The sequence below is a fragment of the Capra hircus genome, chromosome 19, assembly GCF_001704415.2.
Source record: "Capra hircus breed San Clemente chromosome 19, ASM170441v1, whole genome shotgun sequence".
NCBI lineage: Eukaryota > Metazoa > Chordata > Mammalia > Artiodactyla > Bovidae > Capra > Capra hircus.
In genome coordinates, this window is record NC_030826.1 from 4,705,954 (window position 1) to 4,727,762 (window position 21,809).

Below are 21,809 nucleotides of genomic sequence, written 5' to 3' on the forward strand. Positions count from 1 at the left end.
CTCCTGATTTCCATACCAGGATGTGAGACCAAGGAGTCTAAGACCTGTGCCAAAGTAAAGGTGAGAATCACAGGTTAGGAGCCAGAATAGCTCCTCATTATTAGGGGTAGAGTTCATTAAGGTCCCTGCTTCTTGGACTTCTTTGAATTGGCCTTTGATTCTTGATAGCTTCATGCAGCTTTCCCTGAGTTCTCTATTTAATGGCCCAGGCACCTCACCTCAGACAACTCACTGTACTGGAGTGGTGTGTTTAGTTTTTTAGAACAGACTTTAATATAAACTTAAGCCAGACTTAATTATGAGAGAAATTAGTCACAGAAACAAATATCCAGTGTCTGTCAAAGGCAATTATTTGTTTACCAATAAACTCTTTAACAGTGGATCCTCATATATTACATTTCCATTTTATCATGGTGAAGTGATGAGAGCCTGTCAAAGTCGATTATAAATGTCCTTTGTATTATCTGTCATTTAGGTTCTCCATGGACTTGTTAGCCTTGATTAGGTCTTCGCTGGGATCTGACTAAGACTCTGATTTTCTACTATCAGTTGGTGGTACGGTTTTGTCAAGAAGCCTGTTGTTTTGTCTTATTTTAAAAACCATTTAGTTATCAGGCTTTATAACTCTTTCCTATCAAGAGATAGGAATACCAGACCACCTTACCTGCCTCTTGAGAAATCTGCATACAGGTCAAGAAGCAACAGTTAGAACTGGACATGAAACAATAGACTGATTCCAAATCGGGAAAGGAGCACATCAAGGCTCTATATTGTCACTCTGCTTATTTAACTTATATGAAGAGTACATCATGAGAAACACTGGGCTGGATGAAGCACAAGCTGGAATCAAGATTGCAGGGAGAAATATCAATAACCTCAGATATGCAGATGATATCACCCTTATGGCAGAAAGCGAAGAGCAACTACAGAGCCTCTTGATGAAAGTGAGAGAACAGCGTGAAAAAGCTGGCTTGAAACTCAGCATTCAGAAAATGAAGATCATGGCATCCAGTTCCATCACTCCATGACAAATAAATGGGGAAACAGTGGAAACAGTGACAGACTTTATTTTCTTGGGCTCCAAAATCACTGCAGATGGTGATTGCAGCCATGAAATGAAAAAATGTTTGCTCTTGGAAGGAAAGCTGTGACCAACCTAGACAGCATATTAAAAAGCAGAGACATTACTTTGCCAGCAAATGTCCATCTAGTCAAGGCTATGGTTTTTCCAGTAGTCATGTATGGATGTGAGAGTTGGACTATGAAGAAAGCTGAGCGCCGAAGAATTGATGCTTTTGAACTGTGGTGTTGGAGGAGACTCTTGAGAGTCCCTTGGACTGCAAGGAGATCCTACCAGTCAATCTGAAAGGAGATCAGTCCTGAATATTCATTGGATGGACTGATGGCTGAAGCTGAAACTCCAATACTTTGGCCACCTGATGCAAAGAACTGACTCATTTGAAAAGACCCTGATGCTGGGAAAGATTGAGGGCAGGAAGAGAAGGGGACGACAGAGGATGAGATGGTTAGATGGCGTCACTGACTCAATGGACATGGGTTTGGGTGGATTCCGGGAGTTGGTGATGGACAGGGAGGCCTGGCGTGCTGTGGTTCATGGGGTCCCAGAGAGTCGGACATGACTGAGCAACTGAACTAAACTGAACTGATAACTCTTTTTTTTTTTGTATACATATATCCCCTCCCTTTTGAAACTCACTCCCATCTCCCTCCCCATCCCATCCCTCTAGGTTGATACAGATCCCCTGTTTGAGTTTCCTGAGCCATACAGCAAATTCCCGTTGGCTATCTGTTTTACATATGGTAATGTCAGTTTCCATGTTACTCTTCCCATACATCTCACCCTCTCCCCATGTCCATAAGTCTATTCTCTATGTCTCTATTGCTGCCCTGTAAATAAATTCTTCAGTACTATTTTTTCTAGATTCTGTATATATGTGTTAGAATATGGTATTTATCTTTCTCTTTCTGACTCACTTCAATCTGTATAATAGGTTTAAGGTTCATCCACCTCATTAGAACAGACTCAAATGTGTTCCTTTTTATGGCTGAGTATTATTCCATTGTGTATATGTATCACAACTTATTTATTCCTTTGTCAATGGATATCTAGGTTGAACTGAACTGATAACTCTTAGCCAGAGTCTAGTCTTTACTTGAATGAGTCAGTTATGATAAGTCTCAGCAAGATACTATTATTGCGAAGAGGAAAGTGGTTGAACAGGTTCCTGGGAATCAGTTAATTAGTTGAATCACCCCCTAGGTGGTGAGTTACGGGGACTTCAGAATTAGTGTAAAATGTCTTCATTCCTCTAGAAACTTACAAAGTAAGCTCATCCCCTTGGTGGCCTTACCTTGGTATGGTTTTCAGCTCTGGATGACCCCAAAGCCTGGGTTACTATGCTTAGTTTAGAAATTTACCATGAGAAATAAAACTACCACGGAGCTTTTTTTCCTAACATTTTTGAAAGGAATACTTATCTTGGCTTGTCAATATTTTCTTTCTTGATGAGAAATTATCTGTGTGAGCAGACAATCACAGTACTTACCATTTATTAAGGTCCTGCTATGTGTCAGGCTCTTCATATACATCACTTTTCACTTAAGCCTTACAGCAGCTCTCTGGAGGAAGGTAGGCTCATTCTGCAGTTGATGATGCTGAGGCTTAGTCAGGATAAGTGATTTGCCCAGCCACATGCAAAGGGACAACTGTGAAGCCTCAGATCAGCAGACTCTGCAGTCTCAGTTGTTGCCTCCTCCTGGGTTCCCTCCTCCACCTCAGATTATGGTTTCTTGGTTCATAGGTTATGTGTGCTCAGTTGCTCAGTCATGTTCAGCTCTTTGCAGCCCCGTGGACTGTAGCCCACCAGGCTCCTCTCTCCATGGAGTTTTCCAGGCAAGAGTATTGGACTGGGTTGCCATTTCCTCCTCTAGGGTAATCTTCCCAACCCAGGAATCAAACCCACCTCTGTTGCATCTCCTGCATCCCTGCCCTGGCAGGTGAATTCTTTACCACTGTGCCACCTGGGTAGCTCCATGCTCATAGGTTATGTGAACACATAAATTACACCAAAGCCCAATTCTAAAATGTGTAGAAGCAAGGTATTTGATTTTTCCAATTCACCACTCTTAAGTTTTATTGTGTAGCTAAGTGGGCTGGGGTGTGACAGGTACTGTGACATGAAGGAGGAGGTGAGAGCATAGAAGTAATTGGTCCTGACCCTGTAGATTCCAGTGGGAAAACACAAAGGGCACGGTTTATGATCTCCAGATGTTAACATTCTCAGCATTTCATATTGACTCTTTGATTTTTATAGGTAACCTCCTGGGAATGTTACCCGTTAACATAAAATCTTGATACTCCCAACAGTAAAAAGTGGTTTGTGGAATATTTAGCATTTTTTTCACTATTATGGAAGATGAGACTTACAGGCAAAGTATTTTGCCTAAGACTGCTCAACTGGTTACATGAAGTATTTCTATAAATTCCCATTGAACTAGAGGCACCTGATAAAAACTCGTCATAATAGCGTATCAAGCAGAAAGTCATTTGTTACGCAACTTGTCTTTCTCAAAACAACTTGTATTAAAATAGATTCATCTTTATGTGTTTTGGATTCTGGTTTTATTTTCCTTTGGTTACAGGTTCTCCCTGTGTTTCACCTGCTGCATGTGCTCAGCTTCCATATTTTATAGTTGCCTTTTTAGCAGCGATGCCCTTATAACTATAGTTTTCGTATCTTCTTCTATTTGTATTGCCATTAAAGTGACACAATACAGAGCATGGTGTAAAATCAATTTTCAGGACTCCTCTTCTACAGAGCTTATACCTGTCCTGGTCATATTATGGTCTTTGTGACCTCTGGGAAGGTGGAAGCATGGACACTAGAGATTTCATTGTGTGTTTAGATCACTTTCAGAAATCTGCTTTCTGCATGCAGTCCTTCCGTACAGCTCATTCTTTCTTAGCCTGACTTCTGTTCATGTTGCTGTATTGAAAACCTTTTTTTCAAGATGACTGATGACTCCACTAATCAACAAACCTACCTGAGTTTTTCTCACTCCATATTCCTAGCTGTTTGACACGCCATCGTCCTGAAAATCCTGCCCACTTTTGACTTTATGAGCATCATGTTCTGTTTATTTTATGCCTCAGTTTCCGTTGGTTGCTCTTGGGCTGCCTTTCTGGATCCTCCTTCCAGCCTCCCAGTTGAATCCCGCTGTGCCTTCTGCTCTCTGTTCATGCGAGGCAGCCCCAGGTACTCCCTGTGGGCTTAAGTCTTCCTGAACTGTATCTGCGCGTGTACAGCTCTCAGCCAGAAATCTCCACTTGAATGTCTCTGTCCTTTTGTCTTAGTCATCTTGAGCTGCTCTAACAAGGTGCCATTGATTGGGTGGCTTAAGCAATAAACTTTTCTATTTCTCCAGTCCGTGAGGCTCTGAAGTCCAAGGTCAGGGTGCTGGCAGATTCAGTGTCTGAGGAGGGCTCGCCCTCTGGCTTGTCAATGGCTGTCTTCTCGTTGTATCGTTGTGTAGCCAAGGAGAGATCTCTCTTATCCCTCCTTTCTGAGAAAGGCAGGAGAGAAAAGGGACGACAGAGGACGAAATGGTTGGATGGCATCACCGACTCAATGGACATGAGTTTGAGCAAACTCTGGGAGATTGTGGACAGGGAGGCCTGGCGTGCTGTGCTCCACGGGGTCACAAAGAGTTGGACATGACTTAGCGACTGAACAACAACAATCTCGTTCATGAAGACTCCAGCCTCATGACCTATTTCCTCCAAATACCATCATGTTAGGGATTAGGAGGTTCACCATAGGAATTGGGAGGGACACAGACATTCAGTCTGCAGCACTTATAAACTCAAAATATGTAAGTTTCAACCCATCATTTTGACCTTAGGCCAGTCATACTATCCCATCCACTTCCAGATTTCCATCCAAAGTGCTATCGGTCTCATGCAGAGTAACAGTCATGTAACTTTCAGCCTTTCCCTGTCAGCAGATAACCTAGTTGTTGGGAGTCCTTCCTTCAGAATTCTCGTGTCTTCCCCTTCCTTGCACCCTCATCATTCTAGTTTAAGCCTGTCTGCATCAGGCTCTACTAGGGGGTCATTGTTGGATCTCTCCATCATTTCAGGGTCTTTGCCCTCCAGGTGCTTTTGTAGGGTGCTGCACCAACCCTCTCTCAAGTTCAGAATGGAGGTGTGATGGTGACAAGCTGAGGACCCTCCAGTGGCTTCCTGGTGCCTTCTCAATAACGTCCAGATTCTTTACATTGCCGCATAGCTTTCTGCACAGTCTGGATGATGCCCCTCCAGACTTTATCCATTCAGTTCCCCAGGGTCTCCAGTTTGCCGATATAAAGAAGCCTCTACAAACCAGAAAACTTGTTTTCCTTCTCACAGCTCATACAGTTCATCACCTGTACATAAATTTTTTTATGATTTGCCTGTCTAGACTATTGCTTTATATGCATTTATCCTTTTCTTGACCATTTTTCAAAGGCTAGCTTAGGACCACCTTTTTGAACTTATGTACACCCGTGGCAGATTCATGTTGATGTATGGAAGAATTTTTTATTAAATAAAAAAAAACAAAAGTCTTAAACACCTGGCCCTAAATGGTCACATCTGCCTGTAAAGGTCTGTAGCTGGAGTAACCATGTAAGTTTTCATACAGGCAAGGATGTTTTTGGAAGTGAAAGGAGATGATGTCATTAATAAAGCTGGGGCAATAGGAATTCACCAGGACTTTCCTGGAAACACTAGGACAAATGTCAGCTTGCCTAGAGCCAACATGCTTTGTTTGCACCTCCCACTGGCCCTTGACATTACCACCTCACATTGTTACCAGTTCTCTTATGATTGTGTCCTGGCTCCCCAACAAGACTGTCTGCCTGCTAAGCAGTTACATTATGCCTTAAATTTCCTCACATTCCCAGAACCGAACATTTTGCCATGTATTTTAGTGGATAACCAAATTTTGTTTATTAATTAGAGTGCTGGTGGAAATCATCACTTAGCAATTTTTCTCTTATATTTTGGAGGTGGTTTTGCCCAAGAGATAAAATATTTGGTTTTTCCCTTCAGCTTATTGACATGTGCGTGCAGAACTGTGGTCCGAGTTTCCAGTCTCTGATTGTGAAGAAGGAGTTTGTCAAAGATAGTCTAGTGAAGCTGCTGAATCCCAGATACACATTGCCAATAGACATTCAGAACAGAATTTTGAATTTCATTAAGGTAAGTCTGTTATATACCTTATGGGCTAGTGAATGTCTAAGATTAGAAGCTTAATTTCCTAACTCCCAGTTGGTTCAGTGATCCTTTATAAGCCTGGAACTGAGCTTCAAAGTGTTTTTATTCTGTTTTCCATGTAATAATTTCTTGGCATTGGACACTGGCCTTTTTCTGAAGAATTTATAGTCTTTTCCATATTTGTCTCTCCGTTTCTGTTTTATCTATGTCAGATAGAAGAGATAGTGATGTATACATTTATTTTGCAGATGTGGAAACTATCTTCTCGGGTCGATAACTCACTGCCTGCAGAGTTATTTAGCAAAAGATCTACAGATGGTGTTTTAGAGTCTATTAATTGTATCTAGTCTAGAGTTTCACTAAATTGTTGAGGCATGGCAGTCTGATAATTAAAAATATTTTACATTATTCTAATCTCTAAAAATGGACATTTTGGACTTTGCTGGTGGTCCAGCACCTTCACAGCCAAGGGCACGGCTTCAGTCCCTGCTTGGGGAGCTAGGATCCCACCTGCTGTTTGACACAGCCAAAAACAAGTAACCGCCACCACCATCCCCCCCCCCCCCAAAAAAAAACCTGCAAAAAATGTACGTTTTGTGTATGGCATTCAAAAGTATGGCATTCTGAGTAAGCTTCATAATTGTCAGTCTCTGATTTTTTGGTCATCGTGTTTTGTTTTGCTGCTCTTTTGTCTCTGAAACTTTCCATCTCTTGAATTCAGACATGGTCGCAGGGTTTCCCAGGAGGTGTGGATGTCAGTGAAGTGAAAGACGTGTACCTGGACCTCCTTAAGAAAGGGGTTCAGTTTCCTTCATCAGATGCAGAGACTGAAACAGCCAGACAAGAGGTAGGAGGCCCTTTTTGACCTGTGTAGAGAAAGACAGTGAAGGGCTTGGGTCTTTCTTCATTGAAAGGAATGACTCTAGCTCCACCCAGCTTAAGCCGAAAGATGAATCTGTGATTTCAGAGAATAACCAGGCCACAAGAAGGCTGATGTTAGCTGGGTCTTTGTAACAACAGAGAACCAAGATTCAAATGCCTTGTTACTTGTCTGCTCCCCTTTGACAGTCAGCTTATTCTCTCCTTGCAGACCAGTTTTCTTCACGTTGTAGACAACACGCGGGGCCTGCTATGCATGTGCCTGCTAAGTCACTTCAGTCTGACTCTGTGCAGGGCTCCCTGGGTGGCGCTAATGGTAGACAACATAGCTCCCACATTTTCATGTTGCAGCCTTAGCTTTTTCAGATTCAAAGCTCAAAATTGCAGAGAAAGGACTCATTGAACCAACATGGGTCAGTTTTCCATTTCTGCACAAGTTAAGTGAGGTCTTGGAAGAATGTGATGGCTTCATATAGAAATCCTTTAGGTAGAGCTGAGTAGGGGCAGTTTTCAAAAGAAAAGATTGGTGCTAGACCGGCAAGGGTCTCTGTTAGTAGTCATGTAATAAATTTGTTTATTAGTACTGTGCCCGTAGAAGAGTCTCTTTATGTTCACATGTATTCATTCTCAAGTCTGCAAATAACTTCCCAGGTTTTGAACTTACAGCACTTTGAGAGACTGATTAAAGTCAAGTCTTGGCTTCCTGTAATGTAATGTAAAAGCAATGTAAACACAGTAGTTCTTCCCTTCTGTGGATTGGTGAGTCCTGCCTTGGTAGAAAAAGCAATTCATGTGTATACCATAGTCTGACCTTTGCGAAGGCTTTGTCCTGAGGGCTAACTCTCCCTAGTGAGTGAGTCATCTGAATGGAAAAATGGGCTTGCAGTGGCCAAGTTAATTCAAATAATAATATTTCCATGTTTCATAGATGTCACCGAATCCACCACCATCTGCTCCTTCTGCACCAGCTCTTCCTTCTGTAGTTCCCAAGATCTCCACTATTACATTGGTCCCAGAACAGGTAACAATAGCAATGATTGTATTTATTGATGACTTTTTCTGAGTTCTAAGCACTTTATATATAGTTCGTTTATTCTTAGCAATGTTATCGTAAGGTGGAGATATCTTTTAGCCTCATTTTACAGAGAAGGGGACTGAACTGTATGTGTATGGTGGTTCAGCTCATGAGAATTAATCTCATGAATTCTGCCTGATTCTGAAAGCCTGAGCTTTAACAGTTGTGCTTGTCTAGTGGCTTATGTGGCTTTGTGGAGGCTTGGCTGTATGTGGAGTTTGTAAGCAGCTGATCCTGTTGCCCCTGATAAGACTGCCCATATGCCATTTCAGACAGCTCGGTGAATGGTAGTCTTACAACTGATATTAATTGTGCCAATCAAATTACATTTACTGCTTTGCCTATTGTCTGTTGATCCAAGGTTTAGACAAGCAATTGTTAAATGAAGCTCATTTCTATCCTGCTATAAAGGAACTATCATTTAAGACTTGTAGGGACTTCCCTGGCGGTCCAGTGGTTAAGAATCCGCCTTCCAATGCAGGGGACGCAGGTTCCACCCCTGCTTGGAGAACTGAGATCACACCTGCCACAGGGCAACTAAGCCCCTACACCACAAGGAAAGCCCCAGTGTGGCCAAAGTTTTTAAAAAAAAGACCTTGTATTATTATTATTTGGTATTATATAGTAGTCCATGTGATTAATTACTCTTGGAATTTAATCCAGGAAGGGGGGGAAAAAAAAACTTTATCTCTTGATTCTTCTTTCTTTAATACAATGGGACTATAAAACATTCATTTTTTTCCTCCCCCATTGGTTTCCAGGAAATCCAGACTCACATTTGCAATTTTGTCCAGGTTCCTGATATGATCATCTTCTCTTTTCTCCATCTTGGTTCTAACCTGACTTTTCCCCTTCATCAACTTTCCTAGAGCATGTTTTTAAATATAATACAAGAGCTCTCAAGACCTTTTAGAAGGTGACAGATTATACACTTGTAAAATAATTGTATGTACATTTATATAAATTTGAAAGTGCTCAATTTTACAAGAGTGTTTTCTCTGCGAGCAGGAAGCAGAGCTGTTCTCTATGTCTCACTTACTGGATATTGTGTTGCCGTCTACAGATTGGAAAACTACACAGTGAATTGGATATGGTGAAAATGAACGTGAGAGTAATGTCTGCCATACTGATGGAGAATATTCCTGGGTCTGAGAACCATGAAGACATGGAGCTTCTGCAGGTGTAGTATGATTTCAGGGACAGTTGGTAACAGTGTCTCTTATTCCTTAAACTTTGAGCCTGTGAGATGGAAGACACCCTCGCATTGACTAGTCCATCCCCCCACGTCTTTCCTTGATTTTTGAAACTTAACAGGAAGATGCATGGATGACTTTTATCAGAAATGCAGTAGTATGTTAGATGTGGTGTTTACCTTCTTGCAATAAATAATTTAACAACATTAATCATTGATAGCCTTGCCATATACAATTTCGGTTAGTCTGTAATTGTTTTAAATGTGTAATGTTGCCTCTGTATTTATCTATTCAACAAACATAATGAGTAACTACAATGTGGTAAAAGATATAGAAATGAGGAGGCTAGTCCTTAAGGGACTTGGGACTAGTAAGCAAGGGTGTTTTGTAAAATCAAGTGTTATAGAATTGCTGCTCTAATAGAAATGTATTTATCATACTGTAGGTTCCGGAGTTGGGGCCATGGAGAAAGGGGAGGGTTTCTGGAAAGGTTCAGAGAGAGAGGCATGGCTGAGGCTGGGGCCAAGTGAGTGGACGGTGCATTTGGACCTGCGTGAGCATGTGAAGGACCACCAGCTGTTCATTCTGACTGTGGTGGGGGCCCTCCCAGACCCTTTTCTGTGTGTCTACATCCAGACCATTTCTTTCCTCTGATAGGTTTGTTCTAATTATCTATTTTAAATTTTAGCACACGCTTCTAACATAATTTTAGAAGCAGAGGAAAAAAAATCAGTTTCTAAATCTTTTTCTTCCCCCAAAGTTAAGGAACTTGTCATATTTTTGCTTTTCTGCGATCCCCACTCCCCAAGTCTCATGTTGTTGTTATTTTTCCTTTAAGTCCTTTGGTTGTTAGTAAGTGAAATTTTTCTTGATTATCACTTGCTGGGGAAACAGTAAGTGGTAAAAATGCCCTTTTTCAACATTACCACTTATATTTAACTGCTATTCCTTACATCATTACTAGTGGTAAACCTTGAGGGTTTACATGTCCAAAGATGTCTTTTGGCGGCTGTGTTAAGGTCTCGCAGTTTTCTCTAAAAACAGTTACTATCCTTTGACAGATAAAAGGGGTTAATACAGAATTCTAGATACAGAATTATTTTCCATAAGTACTTCAAGGATATTGCTTGCTTCATTATTCTTATCCCCAGTGGTGCTATTGAGAAGTATGGTATTATGGATTCTTGCACCTTTGTTTTATAGTCTGTTTTCTCTGGTTGTATTTGTGGCTTCTCTCTAATGCTTCTGAAATTTCACTGTACTGTGTACGGGGTGTGTGTGTGCATATGTGTATTTCCCTAAACTGTAACCTGCTTAGCACTTGATAGGCCTTTTGCACTGTCAACTTATGTTTATTTTAGTTCGGGAAATTCTCAGGTCTTACTTAAGATATTTCTTTTCTAGTATTCTTTCTGTTCTCTTTGTTTGGAACATTGTTTAGATGATGAGACTTTCAGTTATATTTTTCTTATCCCATCTCTTTTATACATTTTGATTCTTCCTTCTTTTGTGCTGTAGTTCTAGCAAAGCTTCTCCAGTTTACGTATTATTTCTTTTAAACTTAAATATTGGTTTGTCTATTCAGCCCTGCTAATGAAAGTTTTATTTCAAGTTTTTTAAATTTTATTTTTTTAGCACCAAAAACATTTTGTATTGGGGTATAGCCAATTAACAATGTCATGATAATTTCAGGTGAACAGTGAAGGGACTCAGCCATACATATGTATGTGTTCATTCTCCCTCAAATGCCCCTCCATCCAGCCTGGCACATAACATTGAGCAGAGTTCCCTGTGTTACACAGTAGGTCTTTTTCAGTTATCCATTTTAAATATAGCAGTGTGTACCTGACCTTCCCAAAGCACTTATCTAAGCCTTCCCCCTGGTCACCATGGGTTCATTTTCTATGTTTGTGAGTCTTTTCTGTTTTGTAAGTCAAGGATGAGTTTGTTTTCTATGTTTGTGTCTTTCTGTTTTTAATTAAGTTCATTTGTATCATTTCTTTTTTGATTCCACATATAACGGATGTTATATGGTATTTCTCCTTCTCTGTCTGACTGACTTCAATCAGTGTAACATTCTCTAGGTCCATCCACGTTGCTGCGAATGGCCATATTTCATTCTTTTTAATGGCTGTTCATATTCCTTTGTGTACACCGCATCTTCTTTACCCATTTGTCTCTCAGTGGACGTGTAGGTCGTTTGCATGTCTTGGCTATTGTAAACAGTGCTGCAGTGAGCATGGGTGCATGTCTCTTTTGGGGCCATGTTTTTCTCTGGGTATATGCCCAGGAGTGGGATTGCAGGGTCATACAGTTCCATACTGTTCTCCAGAGTGGCTGTGTTGTTGTTGCTGTTCAGTCTCAGTCGTGTCCAACTCTTCATGGCCCCATGGACTGCAGCACGCCAGGCTTCCCTGCCCTTCACCATTTCCCAGAGCTTGCTCAAACTCAAGTCCATCGAGTCCATGATGCTATCCAGCCATCTCATCCTCTGTCATCCCCTTCTCCTCCTGCCCCCAATCCCTCCCAGCATCAGGGTCTTTTCCAGTGAGTCAACTCTTCGCATCAGGTGGCCAAAGTATTGGAGTTTCAGCTTTAGCATCAGTCCTTCCAATGAACACCCAGGACTGATTTCCTTTAGGATGAACTGGTTGGATCTCCTTGCAGTCCAAGGGACTCTCAAGAGTCTTCCCCAACACCACAGTTCAAAAGCATCAGTTCTTCAGCGCTCAGCTTTCTTTATAGTCCAACTCTCACATCCATACATGACTACGGGAAAAACTATAGCTTTGACTATACAGACCTTTGTCGGCAAAGTGATGTCTCTGCCTTTTAGTATGCTGTCTAGGTTGGTCATAGATTTTTTCCGGTGCAGGAGGGTTCCATTTCTCTCCACACCCTCTCCAGCATTTGTGGTTTGTTGATTTTTTGATGATAGCCATTCTGTTGGTGTGAGGTGATATCTCATTGTAGGTTTGATTTGCATTTCTCTAATAACTAGCGGTGTTGAATATCTTTTCATATGTCTATTGGCCATCTGTACGTACTCTTTAGAGAAACGTCTATTCAGATCTTCTGCCCATTTTTTTGAGTGGGTTGTTTGTTTTGATGCTATAAGTGTCAAAAGCTGTTTGTAAATTTTGGAGACTAATCCCTTATCAGTCACATCATTTGCAAATACTTTCTTCCAATCTGTAGGTTGTCTTTTTGTTTTGTTTATTGTTTCTTTTGCCATGCAAAAATTTTGAGCATAAATAGGTCCCATTTGTTTATTTTTACCTTTATTCCATTATTCTAGGAGATGGATTTGAAAAGATGTTGCTGTGATATATGTCAGGGAGTGTTCAGCCTGTTTTCCTCTAAGAGGTGTAAAGTGATCAGTCTAACATTTAGGTGTTTAATTCATTTTGAGCTTGTTTTTGTATATGGAGTTAAGGAATGATCTAATTTCATTTTTGACATATGGCTGTCCAGTTTTCCCAGCACCATTTGTTATTTCAACAATTTTTTACTTTAAGAATTTATTTCACTATAGTAGCTCTTTCATGGATGAGCTTTCCCCTCTTATCTTTAAGGATAATTATTTGTAAAGATGCTTTTCCATTTGCTCTGTGGATTCTCTTTCCTTGGGTGCAAGTTCTCTTTTTCATCTCACCTCTTTCATTTTATTCCTCAAATATCTGGACAGATTAGTGACAGTCAGCTCATTTTTTAAGAGTAATTAATTCATTTTTGGCTGTACCGGATCCTCACTGCTGCACACGGGCTTCTCACTGCGGCAGCTTCTCTTGATGTGGTGCATGGGTTCTAGGTGTGTGTGCTCAGTGGTTGTGGCGCGTGGGCCTAGTCGCCCCGCAGCATGTGGGGTCTTCCAGGACCAGTGATCAGGCCTGTGTCCCCTGCGCTGGCAGGCAGGTCCTTAGCCACTGGACTGCCCGGGAAGCCAGTTCAGCTCCTTTTACGTGTGAGGCCTCTGACCGCTGGTCTGCATTCTCTGTGACCCAGCTTGCTCATGCTGAGGGGAAGACACCATCGCTGCATCTTGTGCTGGGTGCTGTTTCTGCATGCTTCTGTGTTTGCTGCAGTTCCAGACTGTGTAGCGTCGACATGGTGCTTCCCTGGTGGCTCAGTGGTGAAGAATAGGCCTGCCAGTGTCGGAGACTCGGGTTTGATCCCTGGGTGAGGAAGATCCCCTGGAGAAGGAAATGGCAGCTCACTCCAGTATTTTTGGCTGGGAAATCGCATAAACTGAGGGTCCTTGTGGGCTACAGTCCGTGAGATCACAAAGAGTTGGACATGACTTAATGACTAAACAACAATAACAGCATCATTAGCATGGGGTGATTCTGGGTGGGATGTATTGGTAGGCAGTTTTCTGAGTTATATGTTGTTCAGTCACCCAGTTGTGTCTTTGCGACCCCATGGACTGCAGCACATAAGTCCTCTTTGTCCCTCATCATCTCCCAAAGTTTGCCCATGTTCATGTCCATTGCCTCGGTGATGCCATCCAGCCATTTCATCCTCTGATGCCCTCTTCTCCCTCTGCTCTCAGTCTTTCCCAGCATCAGGCACTTTGCTGGTGAGTCAGCTGTTGGCATCAGATGACCAAAATACTGGACTTTCAACTTTAGCATCAATCCTTCCAATGAGTATTGAAGGTTGATTTCCCTTAAGATTGGCTAGTTTGATCTCCTTGCTGCTCAATATATACTTCCTATTTTTTCTGCATGCTACCAGCAACCGCAAACAGTGTCGGTTGTCTCTGTCCCAAGCATTGCTCCCACTTGGACACAGATAGTCCTGCTTCTCTGTCTGGTCTCCTGTGGGGAGAGAGGCGTGGGTAGGGGTCATCTTGCCTTAGTTGTTAGTTAGCTGCACCTAATTCCGTCTTCCTGTGGCTTCCCCGGTCTGTAGTCACAGAGCATCTTTCATTTCCTTCTTTGTTCTGTGGTGTACTGATTGTGGGCAGTCTCGAGTGTCCTGGATTGTTTATTCTAATCCAGGGGTCACCGTGCTGTGGCCAGTGGGTAAAGAAAAAAGAACAGGTCATTTCTCAAGCTATATCTATGCAAGCCTACCTGCAGAGAGCACAGGAGAGTCAGACCCCTCAAGAAGCCCCTGCCACCCACACCCACCATCAATGGGTTTGAGTTTGTGGTATCCCTCTGGTGCATAGAGGGTTTAAAACCACCGCTTGGGAGCCTCTTTTTTATCCATTCATCTGCTGATGGACACGTACGTTGCATCCATATCTTGGGTGTTGTAAATAGTGCTGCTGTGAATTTCTTTTGGAATTAGAGCTCTCACTGTTTCTTCATATGCCCGGGAGAGGGATTGCTGGGTCATATGGTTGCTCTCGTTTCTTAAGGAGCCTCCATACTGTTTTCCGTGGTGGCTGTGCCAGTTTACATTCCCATCAAATTTACATTCCCTTCACACCCTCTGCAGCATTTATTATTTGCAGACTTCTGGTGATGGCCGTTCTGACCAGTGTGAGATGAGACCTCATTGCCATTTTGCTTTGCGTTTCTCTAATAACTAGTGATGTTGAACACGTTTTTGTGTGCCTCTTGGCCAGATGTGTCTTTTGATTGAGATGTTCATTTGTTGCCATTGTTGTTATTGAGTTTTATGAACTCAGTATATTATTATATGTTTTTGAAATTAATCCCTTGTGGATCACATCATTTGCAAATATTTTCTCCCAGTCTGTAGGTTTTCTTTTTGTGTTGTTTGTGGTAGGGGACGACAGAGGATGAGATGGTTGGATGGCATTACCTACTCGATGAACATAAGTTTGTGCAGGCTTTGGGAGTTGGTGATGGACAGTGAGGCCTGGCGTGCTGCAGCCCACGGGGTCACAAAGAGTCGGACACAACTGAGCGACTGAACTGTGGTTTCCTTGTCTGCTCAAAAGCTAGTAAGTTTGATTAGATACCGTTTGTTTATTTTTGCTTTTATTTCTATTGCCTTGGGAGACTGACCTAAGAATACACTGCTACAGTTTACACCAGAGAACGTTTTGCTTATGTTCTCTTCTAGGAGTTTTGTGGTGTCATGTCTTATGTTTAAGTTTCTAAGACATTTTGAGCTTATTTTTGTTTATGGTATGAGGGTGTGTTCTAACTTCATTGGTTTACATGTGGCTGTCCAACTTTTCCAGCACCACTGGCCGAAGAGACTGTCTATTCTTAGCGCCTTTGTCAAAGAACCGGACCTTAGGCGTAGTGTGACCTACATAGCTGTAGGTGTGACCGTGGTTGATTGCTGGACTCTATTCTGTCCCGTCGATCTAGAAGTCTGGTTTTTGTGCCAGTGCCACACTGGTTTGGTTAGGAGCTCGGCAGTGTTGTTTGAAGTCTGCCCAGGGTATGCCTCCAGCTTTGTTCTTTTTCCTCAGGATTGCTTTGGCAATTCTGTGTCTTTTGTGGTTCCATATAAATTTTAGGATTATTCTAATTTTGTAAAAAGTCATGGGTGATTTGATAGGGATAGTTTTAAATCTGTGGATTGCATTGAGAATCATGGCCATTTCAACTGTAATAGTTCTTCTAACCCAAGAGCATCGGATATGTTTCTGTTTCCTTGAATCATCTTCAGTTTTATCTTTAGTTTTATGATGTTTGTTAGGCTTATTCCTAGTATTTTTTTTTTTTAATGAGACTTTAAATTTTTTTTATTGTTGTTTTTTACTTTGTGATATTTCTTTTGTTAGTATAAAGAAATGCAATACATTTCCATGTATTAATAATATATCCTGCTTACCTTGCTCAGAGAAGGCACTAGTGACCCACTCCAGTACTCTTGCCTGGAAAATCCCAAGGATGGAGGAGCCTGGTAGGCTGTAGTCCATGGGGGTCGCTGAGTCGGACACGACTGAGCAACTTCACTTTCACTTTTTACTTTCATGCATTGGAGAAGGAAATGGCAACGCACTCCAGTGTTCTTGCCTGGAGAATCCCAGGGACGGCGGAGCCTGGTGGGCTGCCATCTGTGGGATCACACAGAGTCAGACATGACTGAAGCAACTTAGCAGCAGCAGCAGCTCACCTTGCTAAATTAATTCATCAGTTTTAATAGTTTATCTCCTGAGCCTTCAGGGTTTTCTATATGGAGTATCATGTCATCTGCACATATACTGGCAGTTTTACCTCTTGCCTTCCAATTTGGACACATTTTATTTCTTTTTTGTGTGTGTCTGATTGCTTTGACTCTGACTTCCAGTGTTGTGTTGAAGCAGTGGTGAGAGTGAGCATCCTGTCTTGTTCCAGGATTTATTGGGAAGGCTTCCCACTTTTCACCGTTTAGTATCATGTTGGCTATGGATTTGTCATAAATGGCTTTTGTAATGCTTCTCTACACACTTTGGTAAGAGTTTTTATCATGAATGGATGTTGAATTTTATCAAATGCTTTTTCTGCATCTACTGAGCCAATCATGTGGTTTTTGTTTTATCTCATGTTGATGTGATGTATCACATTGATTTTGCATTTGTTGAACCATCCTTGTGATGCTGGTGTGAATCTGACTTGATCATGGTGTATGATTCTTTTTGTGTTGTTAGATTTGGCTAATGTTTTGTTGAGTGGTTTTGAATTAATTACCATGTTTGTTTATTTGGCCAGGCCAGGTCTTAGTTGTGGCCTGCAGGATCTTCACTGCAGTATGAGGACTCCACAGTTGTGGCCCACGGGCTCTGGAGTGCCAGCTCCGTGCTGGCGTCGCACGGGCTCTGTAGCGCCAGCTCTGTGCTGGCATCACTTGGGCTCTGGTCGTGCTGCCCTGGCTCGAGGCAGGCGGGCTTCAGTCATTGTGGCACATAGCTGAGTTGCTTTGCGGAATGCAGGATCTTAGTTCTACCACTTGGGGTTGAACCCAAGTCACCTGGATGGCAAGGTGGATTCTTAACCACTGGACTACCAGGGTGAATACCCTGTTGAGTATTTTTTTTTTTTTTTCATCTGTTCAAAGAGTCTTTGTTTAACCTGAGATTTACAGACTTGTTGACCAAAGACTATCCGTTTACCAAGTATCTCAATATCCTGTAGAACAACAGAGTATAATATACATTGAAAAACAATCAGTATTTTGGATCAGTGGCTTTAAGTGTATTATTTTTAAGATATTTTACTTAATAATATTACATCAATTTGGTAATGATTTTGGGGGTTCTTAGTCATGGGCAAGTTGTTTATCATTGGACTTAGTTTCTGTCTATGTAAATCCTATGTATAAGGAGATTTATGACGAACCAGGGATCAAATTGCCAACATTTGTTGGATCATTGAAAAAGCAAGAGAGTTTGAGAAAAACATCTACTTCTGCTTTATTGACTATGCCAAAGCCTTTGACTGTGTGGATCACAATAAACTGTGTAAAATTCTGAAAGAGATGGGAACACCAGACCACCTGACCTGCCTCCTGAGAAATCTGTATGCAGGTCAAGAAGCAACAGTTAGAACTGGACATGGAACAACAGACTAGTTCCAAATCGGGGAAGTAGTACATCAAGGCTATATATTGTCACCCTGCTTATTTAAGTTATGTGCAAAATATATCATGCAAAATGCCAGGCTGGATGAAGCACAAGCTGGAATCAAGATTGCCAGGAGAAATATCAATAACCTCAGATATGCAGATGATACCACCCTTATGGCAGAAAGCAAAGAAGAACTAAAAAGCCTCTTGTTGAAAGTGAAAGAGAAGAGTGAAAAAGTTGGCTTAAAACTCAGCATTCAGAAAACTAAGATCATGGCATCTGGTCCCATCACTTCATGGCAAATAGATGGAGAAACAATGGAAACAGTGTCAGACTTTATTTTCTTGGGCTCCAAAATCACTGCAGATGTGACTGCAGCCCTGAAATTAAAAGACGCTTACTCCTTAGAAGAATAGCTATGACCAACCTAGACAGCATATTAAAGAGCAGAGACATTACTTTGCCGACAAAGGTCCGGCTGGTCAAAGCTATGGTTTTCCCAGTAGTCATGTATGGATGTGAGAGCTAGACTATAAAAAAAGCTGAGTGCCGGAGAATTGATGCTTTTGAACTGTGTTGTTGGAGAAGACTCTTGAGAGTCCCTTGGGCTGCAGGGAGATCCAACCAGTCCATCCTAAAGGAAATCAGTCCTGAATATTCATTGAAAGGACTGATGCTGAAGCTGAAGTTCCAATACTCTGGTCACCTGATGTGAAGAACTGACTCATTAGAAAAGACCCAGATGCTGGGAAAGATTGAAGGCGGGTGGAGAATGGGTTGACAGAGGATGAGATGGCTGGATGGCATCACCTGCTCGATGGACATGAATTTGAGTGAGCTCCAGGAGTTGGTGATAGACAGGGAGGCCTGGCGTGCTGCAGTCCATGGGATCGCAAAGAGTCAGACACGACTGAGCAACTAAACTGATACGATGAGTAGATTAAAAATAAAATTAATCATTAGAGTTCCTATATAGTAATCCATTTTTTAAAATCCACAATTGAGGATGTTTACGGATAGAAATTTTGTGACTCATGGTATTGAGCATGTTAAACTAAATTTTATAAAATATGGTATCAAAGTAGAAGGGTATGTAGCAGATAATATTTTTTAAGAAGGGACACAGCATACAGTCTCCCCAGCCGTTCAGAGCCCTCAAATGTAGTGATAGGGTTTTTCTGTCATGCTTTTGTCCATCTGTGGCTAACAGGCCTTTCATAAAATGTCAGCTGAAATACCCCATTCAAATGTGTGAATCCAGTTTTATTTGCCGCTATCCTAGAGCGTACTAAATGCCTTTTTGTGTCCAAGTCTTTGGGTCCAGATGTTTGGTTGAATTTTGCTAGGATAATGCTGATTTGTTGGTTGCTGTTTTGATGCCAGAGCTTAGGGCTGTGTGTTGCCTCGAATCGTAAAGAGACTGGGCTGTAAACCAGCTTAGAACACACTCATGGCCAATTCAAATTGAATGGTTCTGGCCCTCGGTCAGTTTGTTTGTGGAACCTATTGACTGTGCAGCTTTATTTGTCTCTCTTATGCTTTTTGATAGTAGCGCATAGAGATCTGGTGTGGGGAGTGCTGTTCTTAAATTCTTTTGACAAGTATTTGAGATTTTTCTAGTCATCTAAGTAACATCATAAAAGGAAATTGGACAAGTATTTGAGCTTTTTCTAGTAATCTAAATAACATCATAAAAGGAAATTATTTCTCTACTCACAACACTTTGGATACTAGGTCTGAATTTTTTTCCCTCACATAAAGTAATTCTGGCACTAGCTACCCAGAAGCAGCACAGACTCCATAGGTGAAGAGCTTAGTCCCGCAAAGCTGTCCCCACTTCAGATGCCGATCACAAGTTGTGGGTCCTCACGTTATCCACTCTTCTGCCCTGTTTTGGCTACAAATCAAATTGGGGGCCCCTGCGATCCCCTCCTCAGGTTTAGTAATTTGCTAGAATGTTCACAGCATCCAGGGAGACACTTTACTTACTATTATTGGTTCATTACAGAGTATACAGGCAAACAGCCAGATGATGTCAACTGAAAAATGTTCAACCTAAAAGTTTAGAATTGTGTTTTATTCGATGGACAAAACTGAGGGCCTAGGCCCAAGACACAGCTTGTCACGTGCTCTAAGGTACTACTCTGAAGAAGCCGGGAGGAGACATATGTGAGAGTTTTTGTAGCAAAGACCAGGTAGCCAGAACATCAAAGTGTGTTAGTCGCTCAGTCGTGCCCAACTCTTTGTGACTCCATGAACTCCAGCCCACCAGGCTCCTCTGTCCGTGAGATTTTCCAGGCAAGGATACTGGGTGGGTTGCCATTTCCTTCTCCAAGAACATCAAAAGGTTACTGTTAGTTAAAGAAGACCAGGGCTTCCCTGGTGGTCCAGGGGTTAAGAATTCACTGGCCAATGCAGGGGACACGGGTTCTGTCCTGGTCCGGAAAGAGTCCACGTGCTGCAGAGCAGCTAAACCTGCGCTCCACGGCTGCTGAGCCTGCTTGGAGCCCACGAGCTGCAGCTGCTGGCTGAGCCTGCATGATAGAGTCGTGCTCCTCAGTAAGAGACACACTGCAGCAAAAAGCCCGCACACAACAGCTAGAGAAAGGCCACGTGCAGAGCGAAGACCCAGTATAGCCATCAGTAAAGTAACTGATTAGCTAAAAGAGAAAACCAAGTTTCTCAGGTTAAGAAAGGTACTGCTTTTCTATGTATGGGAGGATGTAGGAGTCTGGCTCTCTGAAATCATTCCTGGTTATCTGGGGCCTGCGCTGCCCTGGGGTCGGGGTGGCTCCAGAGGCCGACTGCTAGATGGCAGGCATCCTGCTCACCGTCAGGGAGGCTGTAACGTGATGGCTCACTGGCTCTGTGAAAGGGACTATTTCCTGCCATATCAATGAACAAGGAGGTCACAGCTGTCTGGGTTGCTGGCCCACCAGATGTGAATTTCTGAGCCCCGGAAGAACACTGCCTGCCGCCCAACAGCCCTGCTGATGCTAACTGCCCTTGCTCCCTGTGGTGAGCAAGGAATTAAGGATGTGAATAATAAAATCACAGTATGCTGGCCCCAGATAGTGAGCTGCAAATGAAAGGAACCATTTCAGTAAGCCCAGACTCTTGCTTCTTCCCATTTATAGAAAAGTGCTAAATTCCTTAACTTGAGATACCTGGTTTCCCTTAGTTCATAGTAATCTTTTGATGTTGAGACTGTCTGCTCCTGCTGCAAGCTTCTGTATAACCTGACTCCTCCCCCACCCTCACCCCGCCTCCTGGAACAGTTCTCCGGGTCACTGGAGATGCTGTCTCCCAGACTTGAAGTCCCCAAAATTCCCACCAGAGGAAACATAACTCTCAGCTTCCAGGTTGTGACCACTTTCTAAGTCGACAGCTGCAGCACCCTTTGTTTATGGTGGGGCAGGCAGCATTTTTCTCGTTGACCAAGAATACATGCAGGGAAGGGTCTGGAAGGTCCTGGACAGAGGGGCTGTATCCCTGCAGAGTTGGGGTTCACTCTTCTCCGAGCACCTGGACACATTCACCACCCAGAGGCTCTCTGAACCCAGTTGTTCAGGGTTTTATAGAGATTCCATTACAGAGGCGGGATTTATTTAGTCACAGACCGCTGGTGATTAAGGCAGCCCCCATCCCCTCCCGTCCTGGAGGTTGTGGGGTTGCTTTGCAAGTTTCAGCTCTCTGATCCCAGGTCGGTTTCTCAGGCAGCCACCCCTGTCTGCCAAGAATCACCTCGTTAGCATAAACTACTGCTTGGTTGAAAGGGAGTTACTAAGTATAACAAAGGCCGTTTCTCTCATACTTAATACTCAGGAAATCCCAAGGGTTTTAGAAGCTCTGTGTTAGGAACTGGGGATGGAGACCAAGTATATATTTCTTGTTTCGTAATATCCT

General features: G+C 42.4%; 1 protein-coding gene across 2 annotated transcripts in view; it reads left to right on the top strand.

Moving 5' to 3' along the window:
- The window catches only part of TOM1L1 (target of myb1 like 1 membrane trafficking protein), a 62,334-nt gene that overhangs the window by 8,614 nt on the left and 31,911 nt on the right, over positions 1-21,809 (top strand). For both annotated transcript variants that reach the window (XR_001919665.1, XM_018064072.1), the window contains exons 4-7: positions 6,113-6,262; positions 6,999-7,124; positions 8,085-8,177; positions 9,295-9,411. Coding sequence is in view for 1 of the 2 variants with exons in the window: in XM_018064072.1 (XP_017919561.1) it covers positions 6,113-6,262; positions 6,999-7,124; positions 8,085-8,177; positions 9,295-9,411 (486 nt within the window). In the remaining variant the exon portion in view is untranslated. The remainder of the gene's footprint in view (positions 1-6,112; positions 6,263-6,998; positions 7,125-8,084; positions 8,178-9,294; positions 9,412-21,809) is intronic.